This window comes from Oncorhynchus keta, chromosome 12 (genome assembly GCF_023373465.1).
Source record: "Oncorhynchus keta strain PuntledgeMale-10-30-2019 chromosome 12, Oket_V2, whole genome shotgun sequence".
In the NCBI taxonomy this organism is placed as follows: Eukaryota; Metazoa; Chordata; class Actinopteri; order Salmoniformes; family Salmonidae; genus Oncorhynchus; species Oncorhynchus keta.
This window is the reverse complement of record NC_068432.1, coordinates 49,011,675-49,036,374: the sequence shown is the minus strand read 5'-3', so window position 1 is coordinate 49,036,374 and position 24,700 is coordinate 49,011,675. Positions and strand designations below refer to the sequence as shown.

The following is a 24,700-nucleotide window of genomic DNA, read 5'->3' as shown; positions in this document are numbered from 1 at the left end:
CGTGTTCTTTCTCTGCTCTCCACATGGTCTCATATTATCTCTGCTCTCCACGTGGTCTCATGTTCTCTCTCTGCTCTCCACGTGGTCTCATGTTCTCTCTCTGCTCTCCACATGGTCTCATGTTCTCTCTCTGCTCTCCACATGGTCTCATGTTATCTCTGCTCTCCACATGGTCTCATGTTCTCTCTGCTCTCCACATGGTCTCCTGTTCTCTCTCTGCTCTCCACACGGTCTCATATTATCTCTGCTCTCCACACGGTCTCATATTATCTCTGCTCTCCACATGGTCTCCTGTTCTCTCTCTGCTCTCCACACGGTCTCATATTATCTCTGCTCTCCACATGGTCTCATGTTCTCTCTCTGCTCTCCACACAGTCTCATATTATCTCTGCTATCCACATGGTCTCATGTTCTCTCTCTGCTCTCCACATGGTCTCATGTTCTCTCTCTGCTCTCCACATGGTCTCATGTTCTCTCTCTGCTCTCCACATGGTCTCATGTTCTCTCTCTGCTCTCCACATGGTCTCATATTCTTTGTCTTGATATTCCTTTTCATGGTAAAGCCATCGATATTACCAGCTGTGAGTTCCTTTAAATCTAAGCTCTGCCTACCATGTGCATAGTGAAGCAATAGACCTGGGGCTGGATGCATTAACCATCCTAAAGTTAAATCCTTCGATTTCCTTTAAAGTTCCACACATCATTTGAAGGATAACCTACTCTGTAATCTAGTTTGATGTGAAATGTATTTTATTATCTTCTGAATCAATTTGTTTTTCATGTCTTGAATGTAGAAGCTCTATTTTGCGATCTCCCCAAATAAATATTATCTCTTTGACGAGAGATTCAGACCAGTGAAGGTTGTCTCCACGGTAACCAAGAGACTCTTTCTGCCGTACATGCCTTCAAACTATCGTAAAACCCTTAAATGATGACCTTACCTAAGGAAATGTTTTAGGGGCTCTATGCAACACCCTTAAAAACATTTCCTCGGGTAATGGAAAAGTATTCCTTAATGGAAACACTTATGATGTTTTATGCAACCAGGCCCAGTCCCTGGGAAAGTTTCTGCTTGTGATGACGTACTTTACATCGGCTTTGCCCGCTGGGGTCTGGTGTCTCCCGGGGTTCGATTGGATTATGTGACGTAATGACATCATTTCAGCCACCTTTGCCTGCTGCGAAAGTTCCTACTGTGTGTGAAGTGAACCAATAGGCCTTTCCTGTCTTGTGTTTCTCCTGGAGTTTTGGTTTAACAATCTGATTCTAATTCCCCCTGTCAGGTTCCTGCTGAACCCAGCGGCAGTCTCTGAAGACCACATGGTCCAGTTCCGTTTCCTAGGCATCCTGATGGCGGTGGCCATCCGTACCAAGAAGCCCCTGGACCTGCACCTGGCCCCCTGGGTTTGGAAGCAGCTGTGTTGTATTCCCCTGGGTGGGCCGGACCTGGAGGAGGTGGACCTGCTTACCTACCGCTCCCTGCACGGCATCCGGCACCTGGACAACAGCGGCATCACAGAGGACAACTTCCACGTGGTGAGGGAGGATATGATGCATACAGGGCCTGTTTCCCAGACAGAGATTAACCTTAGCTACTTCTGGACTGAAAAGCTATTCGTTTGCAATAGGTGCTTTCTATTGAACACCATGGGTGTTCTCTATTGAACGCAATGGGTGTTCTCTATTGAACGCAATGGGTGTTCTCTATTGAACGCAATGGGTGTTCTCTATTGAACGCAATGGGTGTTCTCTATTGAACGCAATGGGTGTTCTCTATTGAACGCAATGGGTGTTCTCTATTGAACGCAATGGGTGTTCTCTATTGAACGCAATGGGTGTTCTCTATTGAACGCAATGGGTGTTCTCTATTGAACGCAATGGGTGTTCTCTATTGAACCCCATGGGTGTTCTCTATTGAACCCCATGGGTGTTCTCTATTGAACGCAATGGGTGTTCTCTATTGAACGCAATGGGTGTTCTCTATTGAACGTGCTTTTTATTAATCTGTTTCTGGGAAACTGGTTTATAGAGCTATAGATCCCGTTCTTTGCTGACTTTAGCCAGTGACATGTTCAAACTGACCTGCATCACCAGGTTTCTGCTGCAGGGATGTAATTTCTTCTGACTACTTAGCAATTTCTCTTTTCAGTTTGTTTTCATACACAATAAAAATGGATCACATCTGTCACTGTGTTCTGAGAGTTATGTGTTCTGTGTTCTGAGAGTTGTGGGTTCTGAGAGTTGTGGGTTCTGAGAGTTGTGTGTTCTGAGAGTTGTGTGTTCTGAGAGTTGTGTGTTCTGAGAGTTGTGTGTTCTGAGAGTTGTGGGTTCTGAGAGTTGTGTGTTCTGAGAGTTGTGGGTTCTGAGAGTTGTGGGTTCTGAGAGTTGTGGGTTCTGAGAGTTGTGTGTTCTGAGAGTTGTGTGTTGTGTTCTGAGAGTTGTGGGTAATGTGTTCTGAGAGTTGTGTGTTCTGAGAGTTGTGTGTTCTGAGAGTTGTGTGTTCTGAGAGTTGTGTGTTCTGAGAGTTGTGTGTTCTGAGAGTTGTGTGTTCTGAGAGTTGTGTGTTCTGAGAGTTGTGTGTTCTGAGAGTTGTGTGTTCTGAGAGTTGTGTGTTCTGAGAGTTGTGTGTAATGTGTTCTGAGAGTTGTGGGTTCTGAGAGTTGTGGGTTCTGAGAGTTGTGGGTTCTGAGAGTTGTGTGTAATGTGTTCTGAGAGTTGTGGGTAATGTGTTCTGAGAGTTGTGTGTTCTGAGAGTTGTGTGTTCTGAGAGTTGTGTGTTCTGAGAGTTGTGTGTTCTGAGAGTTGTGTGTTCTGAGAGTTGTGTGTTCTGAGAGTTGTGTGTTCTGAGAGTTGTGTGTTCTGAGAGTTGTGTGTTCTGAGATTGTGTGTTCTGAGAGTTGTGTGTTCTGAGAGTTGTGTGTTCTGAGAGTTGTGTGTTCTGAGAGTTGTGTGTTCTGAGAGTTGTGTGTTCTGAGAGTTGTGTGTAATGTGTTCTGAGAGTTGTGGGTTCTGAGAGTTGTGTGTAATGTGTTCTGAGAGTTGTGGGTTCTGAGAGTTGTGTGTAATGTGTTCTGAGAGTTGTGGGTTCTGAGAGTTGTGGGTTCTGAGAGTTGTGTGTAATGTGTTCTGAGAGTTGTGTGTAATGTGTTCTGAGAGTTGTGTGTTCTGAGAGTTGTGGGTTCTGAGAGTTGTGGGTTCTGAGAGTTGTGTGTAATATGTTCTGAGAGTTGTGGGTTCTGAGAGTTGTGGGTTCTGAGAGTTGTGTGTAATGTGTTCTGAGAGTTGTGTGTAATGTGTTCTGAGAGTTGTGTGTTCTGAGAGTTGTGGGTTCTGAGAGTTGTGGGTTCTGAGAGTTGTGGGTTCTGAGAGTTGTGGGTTCTGAGAGTTGTGTGTAATATGTTCTGAGAGTTGTGGGTTCTGAGAGTTGTGTGTTCTGAGAGTTGTGTGTAATGTGTTCTGAGAGTTGTGTGTAATGTGTTCTGAGAGTTGTGTGTAATGTGTTCTGAGAGTTGTGTGTAATGTGTTCTGAGAGTTATGTGTTCTGTCTGTCTCCAGATGATTCCTCTGGACTCGTTCATGGCCCACAGTGCAGATGGGAAGCTGGTGCCGGTGGTCCCTGGGGGACACAACATCTCTCTCACCTTCTCCAACAAGAGTGACTACGTAGAGAGGACTCTGGACTACCGTCTGCACGAGATGGACAGACAGGTAGTGCTGTTGTACACTGCTGTATCGTCGTTGTGTTGTGTCTGTCCCGGCTGTTGTGATGGTTCCAGCTGGTCTGCGCTCGGTCACGTTGTTGTTTATCTGTAGGTAGCAGCGGTGAGAGAGGGGATGTCCTCCATCATCCCGGTGCCTCTCCTCTCTCTTCTCACGGCGCGCCAGCTAGAACAGCTGGTCTGCGGTCTGCCCGAGGTCTCCGTGGAGATGCTCAAGAAAGTAGTCCGATACCGCGACATCACAGACAGTCACCAGCTAATTGGCTGGCTGTGGCAGAGTCTGGAGGAGTTTGCCAATGAGGAGCGGGTTCTATTCCTGCGCTTCGTGTCCGGAAGGTCCAGACTGCCCTCCAACCCCGCTGACATCACTCAGAAGTTCCAGATCATCAAGGTTGACAGGGTAAGTACTCAGTTTTATTTCAGTTTGAGTGACATTAATCCCTAGCCTGGTCCCAGATCCAGGGGGTGCTGTCTTGCCAATGACCATAAGAGTTGGCAAGATGATATGAACATGATCTGGGACCAGGCTAATTAATCAGGTTACTTGTGTTGTATATAACACATACAGTATTTGGGTCATCTGTGTACTCCACTCAGTACTTTTTTCACTACTTAATAAAAGGTAAAAACAACCCCTCTTCTCCTTCCCTGTGAACCCCTCTTCTCCTTCCCTGTGAACCCCTCTTCTCCTTCACTGTGAACCCCTCTTCTCCTTCACTGTGAACCCCTCTTCTCCTTCACTGTGAACCCCTCTTCTCCTTCACTGTGAACCCCTCTTCTCCTTCACTGTGAACCCCTCTTCTCCTTCACTGTGAACCCCTCTTCTCCTTCACTGTGAACCCCTCTTCTCCTTCACTGTGAACCCCTCTTCTCCTTCACTGTCAACCCCTCTTCTCCTTCAATGTGAACCCCTCTTCCCTCTTCTCCTTCACTGTGAACCCCTCTTCTCCTTCCCTGTGAACCCCTCTTCCCTCTTCTCCTTCACTGTCAACCCCTCTTCTCCTTCACTGTCAACCCCTCTTCTCCTTCCCTGTGAACCCCTCTTCTCCTTCACTGTGAACCCCTCTTCTCTTTCCCTGTGAACCCCTCTTCTCCTTCACTGTGAACCCCTCTTCCCTCTTCTCCTTCACTGTGAACCCCTCTTCTCCTTCACTGTGAACCCCTCTTCTCCTTCACTGTGAACCCCTCTTCTCCTTCACTGTGAACCCCTCTTCTCCTTCACTGTGAACCCCTCTTCTCCTTCACTGTGAACCCCTCTTCTCCTTCACTGTGAACCCCTCTTCCCTCTTCTCCTTCACTGTGAACCCCTCTTCCCTCTTCTCCTTCACTGTGAACCCCTCTTCCCTCTTCTCCTTCACTGTGAACCCCTATTCCCTCTTCTCCTTCACTGTGAACCCCTCTTCCCTCTTCTCCTTCACTGTGAACCCATATTCTCCTTCACTGTGAACCCCTCTTCCATCTTCTCCTTCACTGTGAACCCATATTCTCCTTCACTGTGAACCCCTCTTCCCTCTTCTCCTTCACTGTGAACCCCTCTTCTCCTTCACTGTGAACCCCTCTTCTCCTTCACTGTGAACCCCTCTTCCATCTTCTCCTTCCTGTGAACCCCTCTTCCATCTTCTCCTTCCCTGTGAACCCCTCTTCCATCTTCTCCTTCCCTGTGAACCCCTCTTCCATCTTCTCCTTCCCTGTGAACCCCTCTTCCATCTTCTCCTTCCCTGTGAACCCCTCTTCCATCTTCTCCTTCCCTGTGAACCCCTCTTCCATCTTCTCCTTCCCTGTGAACCCCTCTTCCCTCTTCTCCTTCATCTTCTCCTTCCCTGTGAACCCCTCTTCCATCTTCTCCTTCCCTGTGAACCCCTCTTCCCTCTTCTCCTTCACTGTGAACCCCTCTTCTCCTTCCCTGTGAACCCCTCTTCCCTCTTCTCCTTCACTGTCAACCCCTCTTCTCCTTCACTGTGAACCCCTCTTCTCCTTCCCTGTGAACCCCTCTTCTCCTTCACTGTGAACCCCTCTTCTCCTTCACTGTGAACCCCTCTTCTCCTTCACTGTGAACCCCTCTTCTCCTTCACTGTGAACCCCTCTTCCCTCTTCTCCTTCACTGTGAACCCATATTCTCCTTCACTGTGAACCCCTCTTCTCCTTCACTGTGAACCCATATTCTCCTTCACTGTGAACCCATATTCTCCTTCACTGTGAACCCCTCTTCCCTCTTCTCCTTCACTGTGAACCCCTCTTCCCTCTTCTCCTTCACTGTGAACCCATATTCTCCTTCACTGTGAACCCCTCTTCCATCTTCTCCTTCACTGTGAACCCATATTCTCCTTCACTGTGAACCCCTCTTCCCTCTTCTCCTTCACTGTGAACCCCTCTTCCCTCTTCTCCTTCACTGTGAACCCATATTCTCCTTCACTGTGAACTCCTCTTCCCTCTTCTCCTTCACTGTGAACCCCTCTTCCATCTTCTCCTTCCCTGTGAACCCCTCTTCCATCTTCTCCTTCCCTGTGAACCCCTCTTCCATCTTCTCCTTCCCTGTGAACCCCTCTTCCATCTTCTCCTTCCCTGTGAACCCCTCTTCCATCTTCTCCTTCCCTGTGAACCCCTCTTCCATCTTCTCCTTCCCTGTGAACCCCTCTTCCATCTTCTCCTTCCTGTGAACCCCTCTTCCATCTTCCCCTCTTCTCCTTCCCTGTGAACCCCTCTTCCATCTTCTCCTTCCCTGTGAACCCCTCTTCCATCTTCTCCTTCCCTGTGAACCCCTCTTCCATCTTCTCCTTCCCTGTGAACCCCTCTTCCATCTTCTCCTTCCCTGTGAACCCCTCTTCCATCTTCTCCTTCCCTGTGAACCCCTCTTCCATCTTCTCCTTCCCTGTGAACCCCTCTTCCATCTTCTCCTTCCCTGTGAACCCCTCTTCCATCTTCTCCTTCCCTGTGAACCCCTCTTCTCCTTCCCTGTGAACCCCTCTTCCCTCTTCTCCTCAGCCTGTGAACGGGCTCCCCACAGCCCAGACGTGTTTCTTCCAGCTGCGTCTGCCTCCCTACACCAGCCAGGCCATCCTGGCCGAGAGGCTGCGTTACTCCATCCACAACTGTCCCTCCATCGACATGGACAACTACATGCTGTCTCGAAACACCGATCCGGCCGACGGATCCGACACAGAGTATTGATGATACTGGTAGTAATAATACTGGTGATGTTGTAGTAATGATACTGAGTACTGATGAGACCCCCTGCTCAATAACAACAACATGGCTCAACATTACTTGAAAAGCTCAAAGTGTTTTGTCGTTTCTTCTTCCTCCTCGTATCTTTATTGGAACTTTTCTTTGGTACAATAGTCAGTGCTAGCCTCTGGCTCCGGGCTCTATGTGGCTGAATGAATGAATGACTGGCTGAGTGAATGAATGACTGGCTGAGTGAATGAATGACTGGCTGAGTGAATGAATGACTGGCTGAGTGAATGAATGACTGGCTGAATGAATGAATGACTGGCTGAGTGAATGAATGACTGGCTGAATGAATGAATGACTGGCTGAATGAATGACTGGCTGAGTGAATGAATGACTGGCTGAATGAATGACTGGCTGAGTGAATGAATGACTGGCTGAGTGAATGAATGACTGGCTGAGTGAATGAATGACTGGCTGAATGAATGAATGACTGGCTGAATGAATGACTGGCTGAGTGAATGAATGACTGGCTGAATGAATGAATGAATGACTGGCTGAATGAATGACTGGCTGAATGAATGAATGACTGGCTGAATGAATGAATGACTGGCTGAATGAATGACTGGCTGAGTGAATGAATGACTGGCTGAATGAATGACTGGCTGAATGAATGACTGGCTGAATGAATGAATGACTGGCTGAATGAATGAATGACTGGCTGAATGAATGACTGGCTGAGTGAATGAATGACTGGCTGAGTGAATGAATGACTGGCTGAATGAATGAATGACTGGCTGAATGAATGAATGACTGGCTGAATGAATGAATGACTGGCTGAATGAATGAATGACTGGCTGAGTGAATGAATGACTGGCTGAATGAATGAATGACTGGCTGAATGAATGAATGACTGGCTGAATGAATGACTGGCTGAATGAATGAATGAATGAATGAATGACTGGCTGAATGAATGAATGACTGGCTGAATGAATGAATGAATGACTGGCTGAATGAATGAATGACTGGCTGAATGAATGAATGACTGGCTGAATGAATGAATGACTGGCTGAATGAATGAATGACTGGCTGAGTGAATGAATGACTGGCTGAGTGAATGAATGACTGGCTGAATGAATGAATAACTGGCTGAATGAATGAATGACTGGCTGAGTGAATGAATGACTGGCTGAGTGAATGAATGACTGGCTGAATGAATGAATGAATGACTGTCTGAATGAATGACTGGCTGAATGAATGAATGACTGGCTGAATGAATGAATGACTGGCTGAATGAATGAATGACTGGCTGAGTGAATGACTGGCTGAATGAATGAATGACTGGCTGAATGAGGTGATCACTCTTATCGCTCGCTCTGAGAGAAACATGTTTAGTTTTTAAGCCTTTTGTTTTGAATTCACAGTTTCTGCATGGTATAGAATATTTGTTAACGAAGAACAACTTAGTTTAAAGAGTGCATAATCTACTGAGACGTATTGATGTAGGATAAACCTTGTTGCATTAAGTGGCTGAATAACCTTTATGCTACAGGAAGTATGAGTAATATGACTGTTGTAGGCAGAAAGAAAAGGTCTGTGAATAATAATTAATAATAGTTCAAAGTGGGGCAGACCTAAAGGCCATCTTTCATTCAGACAATGATACCACAGCTTCCTGGCTTGAGTGAGTTACATGCACACATATGGTGTTAGCTAGCTAGCTTTATTTGGTTTGAGCTGGTGTGCTCTAAACCGCCAGTGGACTGCTGTCTGGCTGTCTGGCTGGCTGGCTGTCTGTCTGGCTGGCTGTCTGGCTTGCTGGGAAATGTTACTCTAGTTGTGGGTAGGCTAGCTGTTAGGGCTCTGTTCAGATGTCTATACTAGCACACCATTTACAATGAAGCAATGTATTGGGCCTGCATTCTGACTGGACATTGAAATGTAGCCTACATTAAGATGTATTGGGCCTGCATTCTGACTGGACATTGAAATGTAGCCTACATTAAGATGTATTGGGCCTGCATTCTGACTGGACATTGAAATGTAGCCTACATTAAGATGTATTGGGCCTGTATTCTGACTGGACATTGAAATGTAGCCTACATTAAGATGTATTGGGCCTGTATTCTGACTGGACATTGAAATGTAGCCTACATTAAGATGTATTGGGCCTGTATTCTGACTGGACATTGAAATGTAGCCTACATTAAGATGTATTGGGCCTGTATTCTGACTGGACATTGAAATGTAGCCTACATTAAGATGTATTGGGCCTGCATTCTGACTGGACATTGAAATGTAGCCTACATTAAGATGTATTGGGCCTGCATTCTGACTGGACATTGAAATGTAGCCTACATTAAGATGTATTGGGCCTGCATTCTGACTGGATATTGAAATGTAGCCTACATTAAGATGTATTGGGCCTGCATTCTGACTGGACATTGAAATGTAGCCTACATTAAGATGTATTGGGCCTGCATTCTGACTGGACATTGAAATGTAGCCTACATTAAGATGTATTGGGCCTGCATTCTGACTGGACATTGAAATGTAGCCTACATTAAGATGTATTGGGCCTGCATTCTGACTGGATAGTGAAATGTAGCCTACATTAAGATGTATTGGGCCTGCATTCTGACTGGATAGTGAAATGTAGCCTACATTAAGATGTATTGGGCCTGCATTCTGACTGGACATTGAAATGTAGCCTACATTAAGATGTATTGGGCCTGCATTCTGACTGGATATTGAAATGTAGCCTACATTAAGATGTATTGCTAATACTCTATTTGACCAGAGTATTTTTAAGTAATGTTACTGTCAGAGCTGTGTCTGAGAGGGAGAGAGAACAGAGACGGTGATAAAATTATGATTATACTCGAGCCCTGAATGCTGATTGGCTGACAGCTGTGGTATATCAGACAGTATACCACGGGTATGACAAAACATTTATTTTTCCTGATCTAATTATGTTGGTAACCAGTTTATAATAGCAATAAGGAACCTCAGGGGTTTGTGCTATATGGTCAATATACCACAGCTGCATTGCGTCGTGCCTAAGAACAACCCTTAGCCGTGGTATATTGGCCATATGCCACACCTCCTCGGGCCTTAATGGTTAATAATAATGGAGTCCCAAATGGCACCTTATTCCCTTTTCTAGTGCACTTGGTTTGACCTGTAGTGTACTATATAGATGCCATTTGGGATGGAGACTAAGTCAGAGTCCCAAAACAAGCCTCAATCTGTGTCCATATAGAGTACCCACTCATGTATTGTCTTGGATGAATGTAATGCCACCTAATGAACAATGCACTCGACAGATTTAAACATTTGCCAAACTTGAACTGTACTGTACTATGTTGCTGCGTATTTATACATGGGCTTGTGTTTTTTTGCAGTTTGTGAAAAGTGTAGTGTTTTAAATTGCAGTGCTTTCTCCCTGAAACAAAGTACAGGGATGCGGTGGTAGGTTTTTGAAACGCATAGGTCAAAGATTTAGACAGACCACTAATGTAGTGTTCTGAATTACATGCTTTATTTTTTTTTTTTTTTGCTTGGCCCAAAACACTAGCGCATGAACTCTTGGAGAGAGACAAAGACCCTCCCAGACTTCTGACTCTTGGAGAGAGACAAAGACCCTCCCAGACTTCTGACTCTTGGAGAGAGACAAAGACCCTCCCAGACTTCTGACTCTTGGAGAGAGACAAAGACCCTCCCAGACTTCTGACTCTTGGAGAGAGACAAAGACCCTCCCAGACTTCTGACTCTTGGAGAGAGACAAAGACCCTCCCAGACTTCTGACTCTTGGAGAGAGACAAAGACCCTCCCAGACTTCTGACTCTTGGAGAGAGACAAAGACGCTCCCAGACTTCTGACTCTTGGAGAGAGACAAAGACCCTCCCAGACTTCTGACTCTTGGAGAGAGACAAAGACCCTCCCAGACGTCTGACTCTTGGAGAGAAACCATCCCAGACATCTGACTCTTGGAGAGAGACCATCCCAGACTTCTGACTCTTGGAGAGAGACCACCCAGACTTCTGACTCTTGGAGAGAGACAAAGACCCTCCCAGACTTCTGACTCTTGGAGAGAGACCATCCCAGACTTCTGACTCTTGGAGAGAGACCACCCAGACTTCTGACTCTTGGAGAGAGACCACCCAGACTTCTGACTCTTGGAGAGAGACCACCCAGACTTCTGACTCTTGGAGAGAGACCACCCAGACTTCTGACTCTTGGAGAGAGACCACCCAGACTTCTGACTCTTGGAGAGAGACCACCCAGACTTCTGACTCTTGGAGAGAGACCACCCAGACTTCTGACTCTTGGAGAGAGACCACCCAGACTTCTGACTCTTGGAGAGAGACCACCCAGACTTCTGACTCTTGGAGAGAGACCACCCAGACTTCTATGTCGAGGGCAAGGCGTCAGTGAACTACTGACTGTGTGCTGTGGATTACAGTAGCATATCGCTACATTATTCTACTTTTTAAAAGGTGTTTCTTCCCTTAAAGATTTTGGACTCGAGTAGCATCGTTGTAAAGCTTGGGACTACGTTAAGAAGATCTTCGGGGATAAAGAAAACATGATTTAAACTAAAAAGTTAAATAAAAAGGTGTAATGATTGGTTGTTGTGATGTTTTCGCACTTTATAGACCTGTATACATTGTTGCTTGTGCAAAGAAAATATATTAAAGGGGATTTCTTGCAGAAAATCATAATTGAATATCCTGTTCCTCACCCCCTGGAATACTGGACTGTAACTTGTTCCTCATGCCACATCAAATCGTCTAGTCTAAATGTCGATAAGATGAGAACCTGCAATATACCACTCTTTCAGGGACAAACTGTGCAACACTTTCACAATAACAGCAATCCTCAATTAAGAGGAACTGAAGCTATATGAAAATAATAAATGATGTTTCTCCATAGATGTGCTGTGATGATATAGCCTAGTTTTGAATGTTTGGATTTGATAGCTATAACATTTGTTGTATTTAGTATTTAAGGTGGGGAGGAATGATATACAAATCATTTTTCTGTTGGACTGTCTCATTTAAGAGCAGGCGGTATTATGTAGATTAAACCATGTGATTAAATATGAACGTTGGTGTCATTTATTATTATGTTTTCAGTCTCAATGCTGGCCTCTTGTTAGACTTTATTTGGACAATTCCCAGACTTGGAGAAAATCAGTTACTCCAGACCCTTTTCAGGCTGGGTTGTAAAAATAAGGTGTTCTGTATTCTGCTTCTAGAATGGGGAAACATTCTATGTTCTACCTTAATGCAAGGAAGTCATTTCCATCTTTTCTAGGAATCAGGAAAATAACTAGACATTTGACAGACCTTCCCCCTGTCGCTGTTTCCCCCTGTTGTATTTTGGTGATACTAGCATCACTGTCTTGTAGAATGTGAGCTTCTCAAGGTGTGTCCACTGCACCAGTGTGACCACACTGCAGTATTCTATTCTGATATTATATATATATAGCATGTAGCATATATATATATATATATATATATATTTTATATATATATTTTTTTACCTTTATTTTACTAGGCAAGTCAGATAAGAACAAATTCTTATTTTCAATAACGGCCTAGGAACAGTGGGTTAACTGCCTGTTCAGGGGCAGAACGACAGATTTGTCGGCTCGGGGGTTTGAACTTGCAACCTTCCGGGTACTAGTCCAATGCTCTAACCACTAGGCTAACCTGCCGCCCACATATTCTTCAATACTTGACAGGAAAACTGAAAATATATCACTAAAAAGTACTTTTTTTTTATGTCAATATATTATTTACATTCATTGTGAAATTAAGTGTTACAGACCATGTATACAATTCATCCCTCCATTCTCCGGTTCCAACCATAACATCTCACGGTTGCTTAATTTAACCAACAGACTGCTCTGCGCTTCGAATGTATGACAATATCAAAGTCCCATAGGGAGGCGCACAAGTGGTCCAGCACCATCCGGGTTAGGGTAGGCCGTCGTTGTAAATAACAGTTTGTTCTTAACTGACTTGCCTGGTTAAATAAAAGTTTAAATTTCAAACCTATTGTAAGATGCAGACATGAGTAAGTGTGTGATGCAATGCAGATAAAAGCTTCTCTCTGGTACATGTAGCACGCTCTGCTTCTCTCTGGTACATGTAGCATGCTCTGCTTCTCTCTGGTACATGTAGCACGCTCTGGTTCTCTCTGGTACATGAAGCACACTCTGCTTCTCTCTGGTACATGTAGCACGCTCTGCTTCTCTCTGGTACATGTAGCATGCTCTGCTTCTCTCTGGTACATGTAGCACGCTCTGCTTCTCTCTGGTACATGTAGCATGCTCTGCTTCTCTCTGGTACATGTAGCATGCTCTGCTTCTCTCTGGTACATGTAGCACGCTCTGCTTCTCTCTGGTACATGAAGCACACTCTGCTTCTCTCTGGTACATGTAGCACGCTCTGCTTCTCTCTGGTACATGTAGCATGCTCTGCTTCTCTCTGGTACATGGAGCACGCTCTGCTTCTCTCTGGTACATGTAGCACGCTCTGCTTCTCTCTGGTACATGGAGCACGCTCTGCTTCTCTCTGGTACATGTAGCATGCTCTGCTTCTCTCTGGTACATGGAGCACGCTCTGCTTCTCTCTGGTACATGTAGCACGCTCTGCTTCTCTCTGGTACATGTAGCACGCTCTGCTTCTCTCTGGTACATGTAGCACGCTCTGCTTCTCTCTGGTACATGTAGCACGCTCTGCTTCTCTCTGGTACATGTAGCACGCTCTGCTTCTCTCTGGTACATGTAGCACGCTCTGCTTCTCTCTGGTACATGTAGCACGCTCTGCTTCTCTCTGGTACATGTAGCACGCTCTGCTTCTCTCTGGTACATGTAGCACGCTCTGCTTCTCTCTGGTACATGTAGCACGCTCTGCTTCTCTCTGGTACATGTAGCACGCTCTGCTTCTCTCTGGTACATGTAGCACGCTCTGCTTCTCTCTGGTACATGAAGCACGCTCTGCTTCTCTCTGGTACATGTAGCACGCTCTGCTTCTCTCTGGTACATGTAGCACGCTCTGCTTCTCTCTGGTACATGTAGCATGCTCTGCTTCTCTCTGGTAGGAGCACGCTCTGCTTCTCTCTGGTACATGTAGCACGCTCTGCTTCTCTCTGGTACATGTAGCACGCTCTGCTTCTCTCTGGTACATGTAGCATGCTCTGCTTCTCTCTGGTACATGTAGCACGCTCTGCTTCTCTCTGGTACATGTAGCATGCTCTGCTTCTCTCTGGTACATGTAGCACGTTCTGCTTCTCTCTGGTACATGTAGCATGCATGTAGCACGTCATTTGATGAATGGTGCTTGGCAGAGACTCAACGAGAGAAGAGGAAGATGATGGAGATTATTATGGGTATCCTTAAAGCGCTGCTATGAATCATGGGTAGGGAAAAGAGTCAGGCAAGAGTTGGCACGTTAGATAACTGAGCTGAGGTAATGTTGTGCTGAAAGAGTAATCTTAATGTAGTGTTGTTATGTACAGTAAAGATGTATCTGGGTTTTTTTAATCCACTTTTAGTTTTTTTGAGTGGAATATGTATAGCTACAATATACACCAATTGTATACAAATTGTCATTGTTAGTATTGTCAACTAAAGGTCAGTTTTCCTCAGACACAGCTCTCCCTTTTGAAGGTGTTTGTTAGCCCAGGACTAGGCTGACTCTGGGAAACCAGCACTAATTTGTCATTGTTAGTATTGTCAACTAAAGGTCAGTTTTCCTCAGACACAGCTCTCCCTTTTGAAGGTGTTTGTTAGCCCAGGACTAGGCTGACTCTGGGAAACCAGCACTAATTTGTCATTGTTAGTATTGTCAACTAAAGGTCAGTTTTCCTCAGACACAGCTCTCCCTTTTGAAGGTGTTTGTTAGCCCAGGACTAGGCTGACTCTGGGAAACCAGCACTAATTTGTCATTGTTAGTATTGTCAACTAAAGGTCAGTTTTCCTCAGACACAGCTCTCCCTTTTGACGGTGTTTGTTAGCCCAGGACTAGGCTGACTCTGGGAAACCAGCACTAATTTGTCATTGTTAGTATTGTCAACTAAAGGTCAGTTTTCCTCAGACACAGCTCTCCCTTTTGAAGGTGTTTGTTAGCCCAGGACTAGGCTGACTCTGGGAAACCAGCACTAATTTGTCATTGTTAGTATTGTCAACTAAAGGTCAGTTTTCCTCAGACACAGCTCTCCCTTTTGAAGGTGTTTGTTAGCCCAGGACTAGGCTGACTCTGGGAAACCAGCACTAATTTGTATTACTCTGAATCAGCACAGCTTTAGGTGTATCTCTCGTCTGTGATGTGATTTTGTCTGCTGCAGAGAGAGAGGTGATGCTACATCTTCTGTTCTCTCTCTGCCGTGACCTTATTGCCCATCTGTTTTCTGTGTGCCGTGCAGCCGAGCAGGCCGTTCTACAGAAATCCCAGAGTCGCCAGTAAAGTAACCTAGTAGAGCAGCTGGGATGGGACTGGACTGTTTAGTCAGCACACCCTGTACTGTATGAATAGAACCATCAATATATCAATGGAAATAGAGGGTATAATTTATTTTTTAAGTCAATTGTTTTCTAGTCTAAAAAATAACATTTCTAAATTGGGATGCTAAACTACATGGTATAACTTCAGTTTTAGGGTAACGTTTTCCAGGTATCCCTCCCTCTCTGAATTCACAAAATGAGAGAGAGGGAGGTGGAGGGAGGGAGGGAGGTGGTGAGAGGGAGGTGGAGGGAGGGAGGGAGGTGGTGAGAGGGAGGTGGAGGGAGGGAGGGAGGTGGTGAGAGGGAGGTGGAGGGAGGGAGGGAGGTGGTGGGAGGGAGGGGGAGAGGGGGAGGGAGGTGGTGGGAGGGAGGGGGGAGAGAGGGAGGGAGGTGGTGGGAGGGATAACTACATGGTATAACATGAGTTTTAGGGTAACATTGTCCAGGTATCCTACTCTCCCCCTTCTGCAGCTGGGTATAATCCTGGGTTGTGATCATGAAAATGAAAGGAAACCTGGTGGTGCTGTCTGAGCCAATAAGAAAGACTTGTTTAGGTCTGAACACGACCCAGGATAAACACTAGCCTCCAATAGTGTCTGAGCCAATAAGAAAGACTTGTTTTCATTAGGTCTGAACACAACCCAGGATAAACACTAGCCTCCAATAGTCTCTCTCTCTAGAGCAGACTGCACAGACAACCCACCTGGTTCTCCCCACAGAGTGGACTGGCGCAGCCGTGCCGTATCTTTGGAGAAGAAAGGTCTGTCTGTCTGCCCTGAGATTAAGTGGGATTTCGGCCTGATCAAGATGTAAAAGGTTGTGCAACACAGACAGGTGGATAGAGACTGACAGACAGACTGAGAGAAGGAGAGAGACGGATAGAGACCGACAGACAGAGAGAAGGATAGATAGAGAGAGAGAGAGGTGAGAAGAGAGAAGGATAGAGAAAGAGGTAAGAAGAGAGAAGGATAGAGAAAGAGGTAAGAAGAGAGAAGGATAGAGAGAGGTAAGAAGAGAGAAGGATAGAGAGAGAGGTGAGAAGAGAGAAGGATAGAGAGAGGTAAGAAGAGAGAAGGATAGAGAGGTAAGAAGATAGAAGGATAGAGGGAGATCTAAGAAGAGAGAAGGATAGAGAGAGCTAAGAGAAAAGGATAGATGAGAGAGGTAAGAAGAGAGAGAGGTGAGAAGAGAAGGATAGAGAGAGAAGGATAGAGAGAGAGATAAGAAGAAGAGAGAAGGATAGAGAGAGAGATAAGGATAGAGAGAGAGGTAAGAGAGAGAGGTAAGAAGAGAGAAGGATAGAGAGAGAGCTAAGAAGAGAGAAGGATAGAGAGAGAGCTAAGAAGAGAGAAGGATAGAGAGAGAGATAAGAAGAAGAGAGAAGGATAGAGAGAGAGGTAAGAAGAGAGAGGATAGAGAGAGAGGCTAAGAAGAGAGAAGGATTGAGAGAAGAAGAGAGAAGATAAGAGAGCTAAGAAGAGAAGGATAGAGAGAGCTAAGAAGAGAGAAGGATTGAGTGAGAGAGCTAAGACATGGATAAAGACTGACTGACTGAAAGAAGGATAGATGAGAGAGAGGTAAGAAGAGAGAAGGATAGAGAGATACGAAGAGAGAAGGATAGAGAGAGGGGTAAGAAGAAAAGGATAGATGAGAGAGAGGTAAGAAGAGAGAAGGATAGAGAGAGACGAAGAGAAAAGGATAGAGAGAGGTAAGAAGAGAGAAGGATAGAGAGAGGGGTAAGAAGAAAAGGATAGATGAGAGAGAGGTAAGAAGAGAGAAGGATAGAGAGAGGTGAGAAGAGAGAAGGATAGATGAGAGAGAGGTAAGAAGAGAGAAGGATAGAGAGAGAGGAGAGAAGGATAGAGAGAGAGTGAGAAGAGAGAAGGATAGAGAGAGAGGTGAGAAGAGAGAAGGATAGAGAGAGAGGGAGAAGAGAGAAGGATAGAGAGAGAGAGGTGAGAAGAGAGAAGGATAGAGAGAGAGGTAAGAGAGAAGGATAGAGAGAGAGGTGAGAAGAGAGAAGGATAGAGAGAGAGGTGAGAAGAGGGAAGGATAGAGAGAGAGGTAAGAAGAGGGAAGGATAGATGAGAGAGAGGTAAGAAGAGGGAAGGATAGATGAGAGAGAGGTAAGAGAGAAGGATAGATGAGAGAGAGAGGTAAAAGAGAGAAGGATAGATGAGAGAGAGAGGTAAAAAGAGGGAAGGATAGATGAGAGGTAAGAAGAGAGAAGGATAGAGAGAGAGGTGAGAAGAGAGAAGGATAGAGAGAGGTGAGAAGAGAGAAGGATAGAGAGAGAGGTAAGAAGAGAGAAGGATAGAGAGAGAGCTAAGAAGAGAGAAGGATAGAGAGAGAGCTAAGAAGAGAGAAGGATAGAGAGAGAGCTAAGAAGAGAGAAGGATAGAGAGAGTGAGTGAGAGACGGACAGACATGGATAAAGACTGACTGACTGAAAGAAGGATAGATGAGAGAGAGGTAAGAAGAGAGAAGGATAGAGAGAGAGCTAAGAGAGAAGGATAGAGAGAGGTAAGAAGAGAGAAGGGTAAGAAGAAAAGGATAGATGAGAGAGAGAGGTAAGAAGAGAGAAGGATAGAGAGAGGGGTAAAGAAGAAAAGGATAGATGAGAGAGAGGTAAGAAGAGAGAAGGATAGAGAGAGAGCGGTAAGAAGAGACAAGGGGTCAAATATCTTCTGCTCAGATGATGTGTCATCTATAGATTAGTGTGGCCAGCAGGGAACACACACCCACTGGCAATACACAAATACATTATACATTTACAAGTTTTCTAATTGTTTGAATGCCAGAAGAGGATGAGAGAGAGGGGGACACAAGGGAAGATTTGACAAGCTTAACATCCCTTGACTGTACCAATGTGAACCTTCAATACCTTGAAGCAACTCTTTTAAATATTGATATTTCATGATATTTCGTTAAAAAAAACGGATGTATTATTTAGGCAAGAAGAGTTGCTAATTGTCAGTAAGCGACAGCGGCACAACCTTGGTGACACGGTGGAGATTGTTCTCTGAAGTTATTAACTGTCGCTGATGTGTGATTGAAAAGGTTCAGTCTTTTTTTTCACTGTTGACTGACTGTGACACTGCTTTGATTTGAAAGCCCAGACTTAACTGTAGCTATGAATAATTCAAGTTTGGGCTTGGGGGGGGGGGACTCACTCTAACAGCATAAAGGATTATCACAGACTGTGGTTCCATGGATGGCCACTGGGTGACAGTGTTGCTATAGCTCTCGGGTTCACTGCTGTGTCACTAAGCAAGGTCTGAGCTGGGGAAAAACAGTGGCTTGACAATCCAGAGCTCCAGCTTTCCACTGCAGCTCAGATCATGACCGTGTGAACGTGTGGGTTTGATCAGCCAGGGGAATAGCCTGGTATATATGTCACAGAGAGTACAGAGCATACAATATCCTCTGTTCTGAACTCTAGCTTTGAATCTGTAACAGCTAGGCCCTCTGCCTGCCTCTCTTTTACAGCCTCACATTCTCTCTCTCTCTTCCCCTCTCTCTCTCATTCTCTCTATTCTCCCCCTTTCATTCTCTCTCTCTCTTTCTCTCTCTCTCTCTCATTCTCTCTATTCTCCCCCTTTCATTCTCTCTCTCTCTCTCTCTCTTTCATTCTCTCTATTCTCCCCCTTTCATTCTCTCTCTCTTCCTATATATTCTCCCCAGTCTCATTCTCCCCCTTTCATTCTCTATTGTCCCCCTCTCATTCTCTATTCTCCCCCTTTCATTCTCTCTCTCTCTCTCTCTCTCTCTCTCTCTCTCTTCCTATATATTCTCCCCAGTCTCATTCTCCCCCTTTCATTCTCTATTGTCCCCCTCTCATTCTCTATTCTCCCCTTTCATTCTCTCTCTCTCTCTCTCTCTCTCTCTTCCTATCTATTCTCCCCAGTCTCATTCTCCCCCTTTCATTCTCTCTCTTTCTGTCTCTCTCATTCTCTCTATTCTCCCCCTTTCATTCTCTCTTTCTCTCTCTCTCTCTATTCTCCCCCCTCTCATTCTCTCTATTCTCCCCCTGTCATTCTCTCTCTCTTCCTATCTATTCTCCCCAGTCTCATTCTCCCCCTTTCATTCTCTCTTCCTCTCTATTCTCCCACTTTCATTCTCTCTCTTCCTCTCTATTCTCCCTCTTTCATTCTCTCTCTTCCTCTCTATTCTCCCCCTTTCATTCTCTCTCTTCCTCTCTATTCTCCCCCTTTCATTCTCTCTCTTCCTCTCTATTCTCCCTCTTTCATTCTCTCTCTCTTCCTCTCTATTCTCCCACTTTCATTATCTCTATCTTCCTCTCTCTCTCATTCTCTCTATTCTCTCCCCTCTCTTATGCTCCCTCTTTCATTCATGCTCTCTGTCTCACTCACCCCCCTCCCTGTGAGTTAACCCTGTTGAGTTAACCCTGTTGAGTTAACCCTGTTGAGTGACAGGCCCACTGAACTGTGATTCTTCTGTTTCACCCTGCCAGTTCATTTCATATTGACAAATGAGATTCCCCGTAATGGGGCAGCCTTTTAACAATAATGGGCTTTATTGATATTATGTTCCTATAAAATGTGTACTTTGTTCAGTAGAAATAATTGTCTGCAATGACGCAAAACCCAACACGAGATTTATCAACAATGCTAGTTTGTTGCCAATTGATTGTGTCAAATAAATCTCAATTATGTGTAGGTGGCCTGGGGAGCACGTATAGGTATTGTAAATCATTTTGAAGATGTTGGAAGTGGTTTTGTGCATGCAAATAAGAATATGCAACACATAACACATGCATTACTAGGATCCATGGTTTATCAGTCATAAAGAGCTGAAAGGCAGCAGTGGTTGGCAGACAGTTATGAAACATCTTGTGATATCTGATCCGGTATCAAGACTGTTTCTCTCTAAACGTCTGGGTAGAGATGAGCCTCTTCATCAACCCTGAAAGCATGACTCCACACTCTCATTATTCATTCACAATCCACACAGCTAACAGAATCAGGAGATACAGTGAATCTTTTTAATTCAGTTTATTCGTCAGGTTTTACCCTTCCTGCTAGTGGAACAGATGGTGGGAGCTCTACTGCTTGGGGAGGGGAGGGGAGAGGAGGTGAGAGGGGAGAGGAGGTGAGAGGAGGTGAGAGGGGAGAGGAGGGGAGAGGAGGGGAGAGGAGGAGAGAGGGGAGATGAGGAGGAGAGAGAGGGGATGAGGAGGAGAGAAGTGGGAAGAGGAGGAGAGAGGGGAGAGGAGAGGAGGGGAGAGGGGGAGAGGAGGAGAGAGGAGTGGGAAGAGGAGGAGGAGAGGATGGGGGGTGAGGGAAGAGAAGATGGCACATCCACAGATCAGCATTCATTCCTTCTCCCCTCTCCTCTCTCTCTGCCTCTCTCCCCTCTCCTCTCTCTCTCTCTCTCTGGGAGTCCCTCCCTCTTCTCACTCTCAGTACGCTACCAGGTTAACCCTCTCAACTCCTTAATAAGGATTTCTCAGGATCATTAGAATTGTTCAACAGTCTATCTTCACCTACTCTTAGCTCCACCTCTTCAATAGTTCACTGGTTCCATAGGAGAGGGTTCAATCCCCGTAGTGACCACCAACTAAAAAGGGATACGCTCACTGTACCGAGTAGCTTTGAATAAATGCGTCTGCTAAGTGGCAGTGTGAGTGGATGACACAGTAGGTAAAGTATCATTTAGTGTATGAATACAAGACAGTAATCTGGTTGGATCCATAAAAAGTACTTCAGCATGGCAGTGACCTTGAGGTGACCACCTACCACACACACACACACCCTCCTCGACTGGCTCTCCTCTTCCTCTTCTGCTTCCACCGTCGCCGGCCTCTTCTCCTCCAATCAAATTGCAGCGTCTTCATGTTGTGGCACACCATTGGCTGTGTCTGTGTGTCTCTGTGGCTGTGTTCCCTAGTCGCAGCCAGCCAACCAGCCAGAGTGTGGGTGGGGGTGTAACAGGTCTGTCAGGGAGAAAGTGATGTCTAATCATGACAGAGGATCTGAACAACACTCAACCGTGTGTGGCACTGATCAACACACACACACAGAGACCAGGCTCAGGTTGATGTGAGTGGCACTGATCAACACTCACACACAGAGACCAGGCTCAGGTTGATGTGTGTGGCACTGATCAACACTCACACACAGAGACCAGGCTCAGGTTGATGTGTGTGGCACTGATCAACACTCACACACAGAGACCAGGCTCAGGTTGATGTGTGTGGCACTGATCAACACTCACACACAGAGACCAGGCTCAGGTTGATGTGTGTGGCACTGATCAACACACACACACAGAGACCAGGCTCAGGTTGATGTGAGTGGCACTGATCAACACTCACACACAGAGACCAGGCTCAGGTTGATGTGTGTGGCACTGATCAACACTCACACACAGAGACCAGGCTCAGGTTGATGTGTGTGGCACTGATCAACACTCACACACAGAGACCAGGCTCAGGTTGATGTGTGTGGCACTGATCAACACTCACACACAGAGACCAGGCTCAGGTTGATGTGTGTGGCACTGATCAACACTCACACACAGAGACCAGGCTCAGGTTGATGTGTGTGGCACTGATCAACACTCACACACAGAGACCAGGCTCAGGTTGATGTGTGTGGCACTGATCAACACTCACACACAGAGACCAGGCTCAGGTTGATGTGTGTGGCACTGATCAACACTCACACACAGAGACCAGGCTCAGGTTGATGTGTGTGGCACTGATCAACACTCACACACAGAGACCAGGCTCAGGTTGATGTGTGTGGCACTGATCAACACTCACACACAGAGACCAGGCTCAGGTTGATGTGAGTGGCACTGATCAACACTCACACACAGAGACCAGGCTCAGGTTGATGTGTGTGGCACTGATCAACAGGTGTGCTCACACACAGAGACCAGGCTCAGGTTGATGTGTGTGGCACTGATCAACACTCACACACAGAGACCAGGCTCAGGTTGATGTGTGTGGCACTGATCAACACTCACACACAGAGACCAGGCTCAGGTTGATGTGTGTGGCACTGATCAACACTCACACACAGAGACCAGGCTCAGGTTGAGGCAGACTCTATATGAAATTGAAGGCATCAATCCTAGTCAGTGAGAGCTCTCTCTCTTCTCTCTTTCTTGACCTCTTATCCTCTTCAGGCTCAGCTGATATATGGTGCCTGTCTCTCTAGGTCTCAGACCTGGGTTTATTTACTATTTGTAATGATTTAAAATACTGTATCTGTGCTTGATTGAACTTGTCTGTTGCAATGGAATCGATAGAAAAGTACCGGCACTTCAGACAGGCTAAAGAAACACAAAGTATTGGAAAGATTTGAAAAGGTATGTGAACCCAGGTGTGCTCCTCTCTATCTAGACCTGAGTGTTGATAGGACAGGTGTGCTCCTCTCTCTATCTAGACCTGAGTGTTGATAGGACAGATGGCCAATGTGAACCCAGGTGTGCTCTCCTCTCTCTATCTAGACCTGAGTGTTGATAGGACAGGTGTGCTCCTCTCTCTATCTAGACCTGAGTGTTGATAGGACAGATGGCCAATGTGAACCCAGGTGTGCTCCTCTCTCTATCTAGACCTGAGTGTTGATAGGACAGATGGCCAATGTGAACCCAGGTGTGCTCTCCTCTCTCTATCTAGACCTGAGTGTTGATAGGACAGGTGTGCTCCTCTCTCTATCTAGACCTGAGTGTTGATAGGACAGATGGCCAATGTGAACCCAGGTGTGCTCCTCTCTATCTAGACCTGAGTGTTGATAGGACAGATGGCCAATGTGAACCCAGGTGTGCTCCTCTCTCTATCTAGACCTGAGTGTTGATAGGACAGATGGCCAATGTGAACCCAGGTGTGCTCTCCTCTCTCTATCTAGACCTGAGTGTTGATAGGACAGATGGCCAATGTGAACCCAGGTGTGCTCCTCTCTCTATCTAGACCTGAGTGTTGATAGGACAGATGGCCAATGTGAACCCAGGTGTGCTCCTCTCTCTATCTAGACCTGAGTGTTGATAGGACAGATGGCCAATGTGAACCCAGGTGTGCTCCTCTCTCTATCTAGACCTGAGTGTTGATAGGACAGATGGCCAATGTGAACCCAGGTGTGCTCCTCTCTCTATCTAGACCTGAGTGTTGATAGGACAGATGGCCAATGTGAACCCAGGTGTGCTCCTCTCTCTATCTAGACCTGAGTGTTGATAGGACAGATGGCCAATGTGAACCCAGGTGTGCTCCTCTCTCTATCTAGACCTGAGTGTTGATAGGACAGATGGCCAATGTGAACCCAGGTGTGCTCTCCTCTCTATCTAGACCTGAGTGTTGATAGGACAGATGGCCAATGTGAACCCAGGTGTGCTCCTCTCTCTATCTAGACCTGAGTGTTGATAGGACAGATGGCCAATGTGAACCCAGGTGTGCTCCTCTCTCTATCTAGACCTGAGTGTTGATAGGACAGATGGCCAATGTGAACCCAGGTGTGCTCTCTCTCTATCTAGACCTGAGTGTTGATAGGACAGATGGCCAATGTGAACCCAGGTGTGCTCCTCTCTCTATCTAGACCTGAGTGTTGATAGGACAGATGGCCAATGTGAACCCAGGTGTGCTCTCCTCTCTATCTAGACCTGAGTGTTGATAGGACAGATGGCCAATGTGAACCCAGGTGTGCTCCTCTCTCTATCTAGACCTGAGTGTTGATAGGACAGATGGCCAATGTGAACCCAGGTGTGCTCCTCTCTCTATCTAGACCTGAGTGTTGATAGGACAGATGGCCAATGTGAACCCAGGTGCTCCTCCTCTCTATCTAGACCTGAGTGTTGATAGGACAGATGGCCAATGTGAACCCAGGTGTGCTCCTCTCTCTATCTAGACCTGAGTGTTGATAGGACAGATGGCCAATGTGAACCCAGGTGTGCTCTCCTCTCTACCCAGGTGTGCTCTCCTCTCTATCTAGACCTGAGTGTTGATAGGACAGATGGCCAATGTGAACCCAGGTGTGCTCCTCTCTCTATCTAGACCTGAGTGTTGATAGGACAGATGGCCAATGTGAACCCAGGTGTGCTCTCCTCTCTATCTAGACCTGAGTGTTGATAGGACAGATGGCCAATGTGAACCCAGGTGTGCTCCTCTCTCTATCTAGACCTGAGTGTTGATAGGACAGATGGCCAATGTGAACCCAGGTGTGCTCTCCTCTCTATCTAGACCTGAGTGTTGATAGGACAGATGGCCAATGTGAACCCAGGTGTGCTCCTCTCTCTATCTAGACCTGAGTGTTGATAGGACAGATGGCCAATGTGAACC

General features: G+C 46.0%; 1 protein-coding gene across 8 annotated transcripts in view; it reads left to right on the top strand.

Annotated features, from left to right (window-relative positions):
- The window catches only part of LOC118391619 (probable E3 ubiquitin-protein ligase HERC1), a 136,859-nt gene extending 124,864 nt beyond the window's left edge, over nt 1–11,995 (top strand). For 7 of the 8 annotated variants that reach the window (XM_052458548.1, XM_052458546.1, XM_052458549.1 and 4 more), the window contains 4 exons: nt 1,284–1,536; nt 3,556–3,708; nt 3,814–4,119; nt 6,702–11,995. In XM_052458548.1, the coding sequence (XP_052314508.1) occupies nt 1,284–1,536; nt 3,556–3,708; nt 3,814–4,119; nt 6,702–6,887 (898 nt within the window). In that variant the 3' untranslated portion in view covers nt 6,888–11,995. The remainder of the gene's footprint in view (nt 1–1,283; nt 1,537–3,555; nt 3,709–3,813; nt 4,120–6,701) is intronic. The other variant, XM_052458545.1, reaches the window with a different exon arrangement.
- The last annotated feature ends 12,705 nt before the right edge of the window (nt 11,996–24,700 follow it).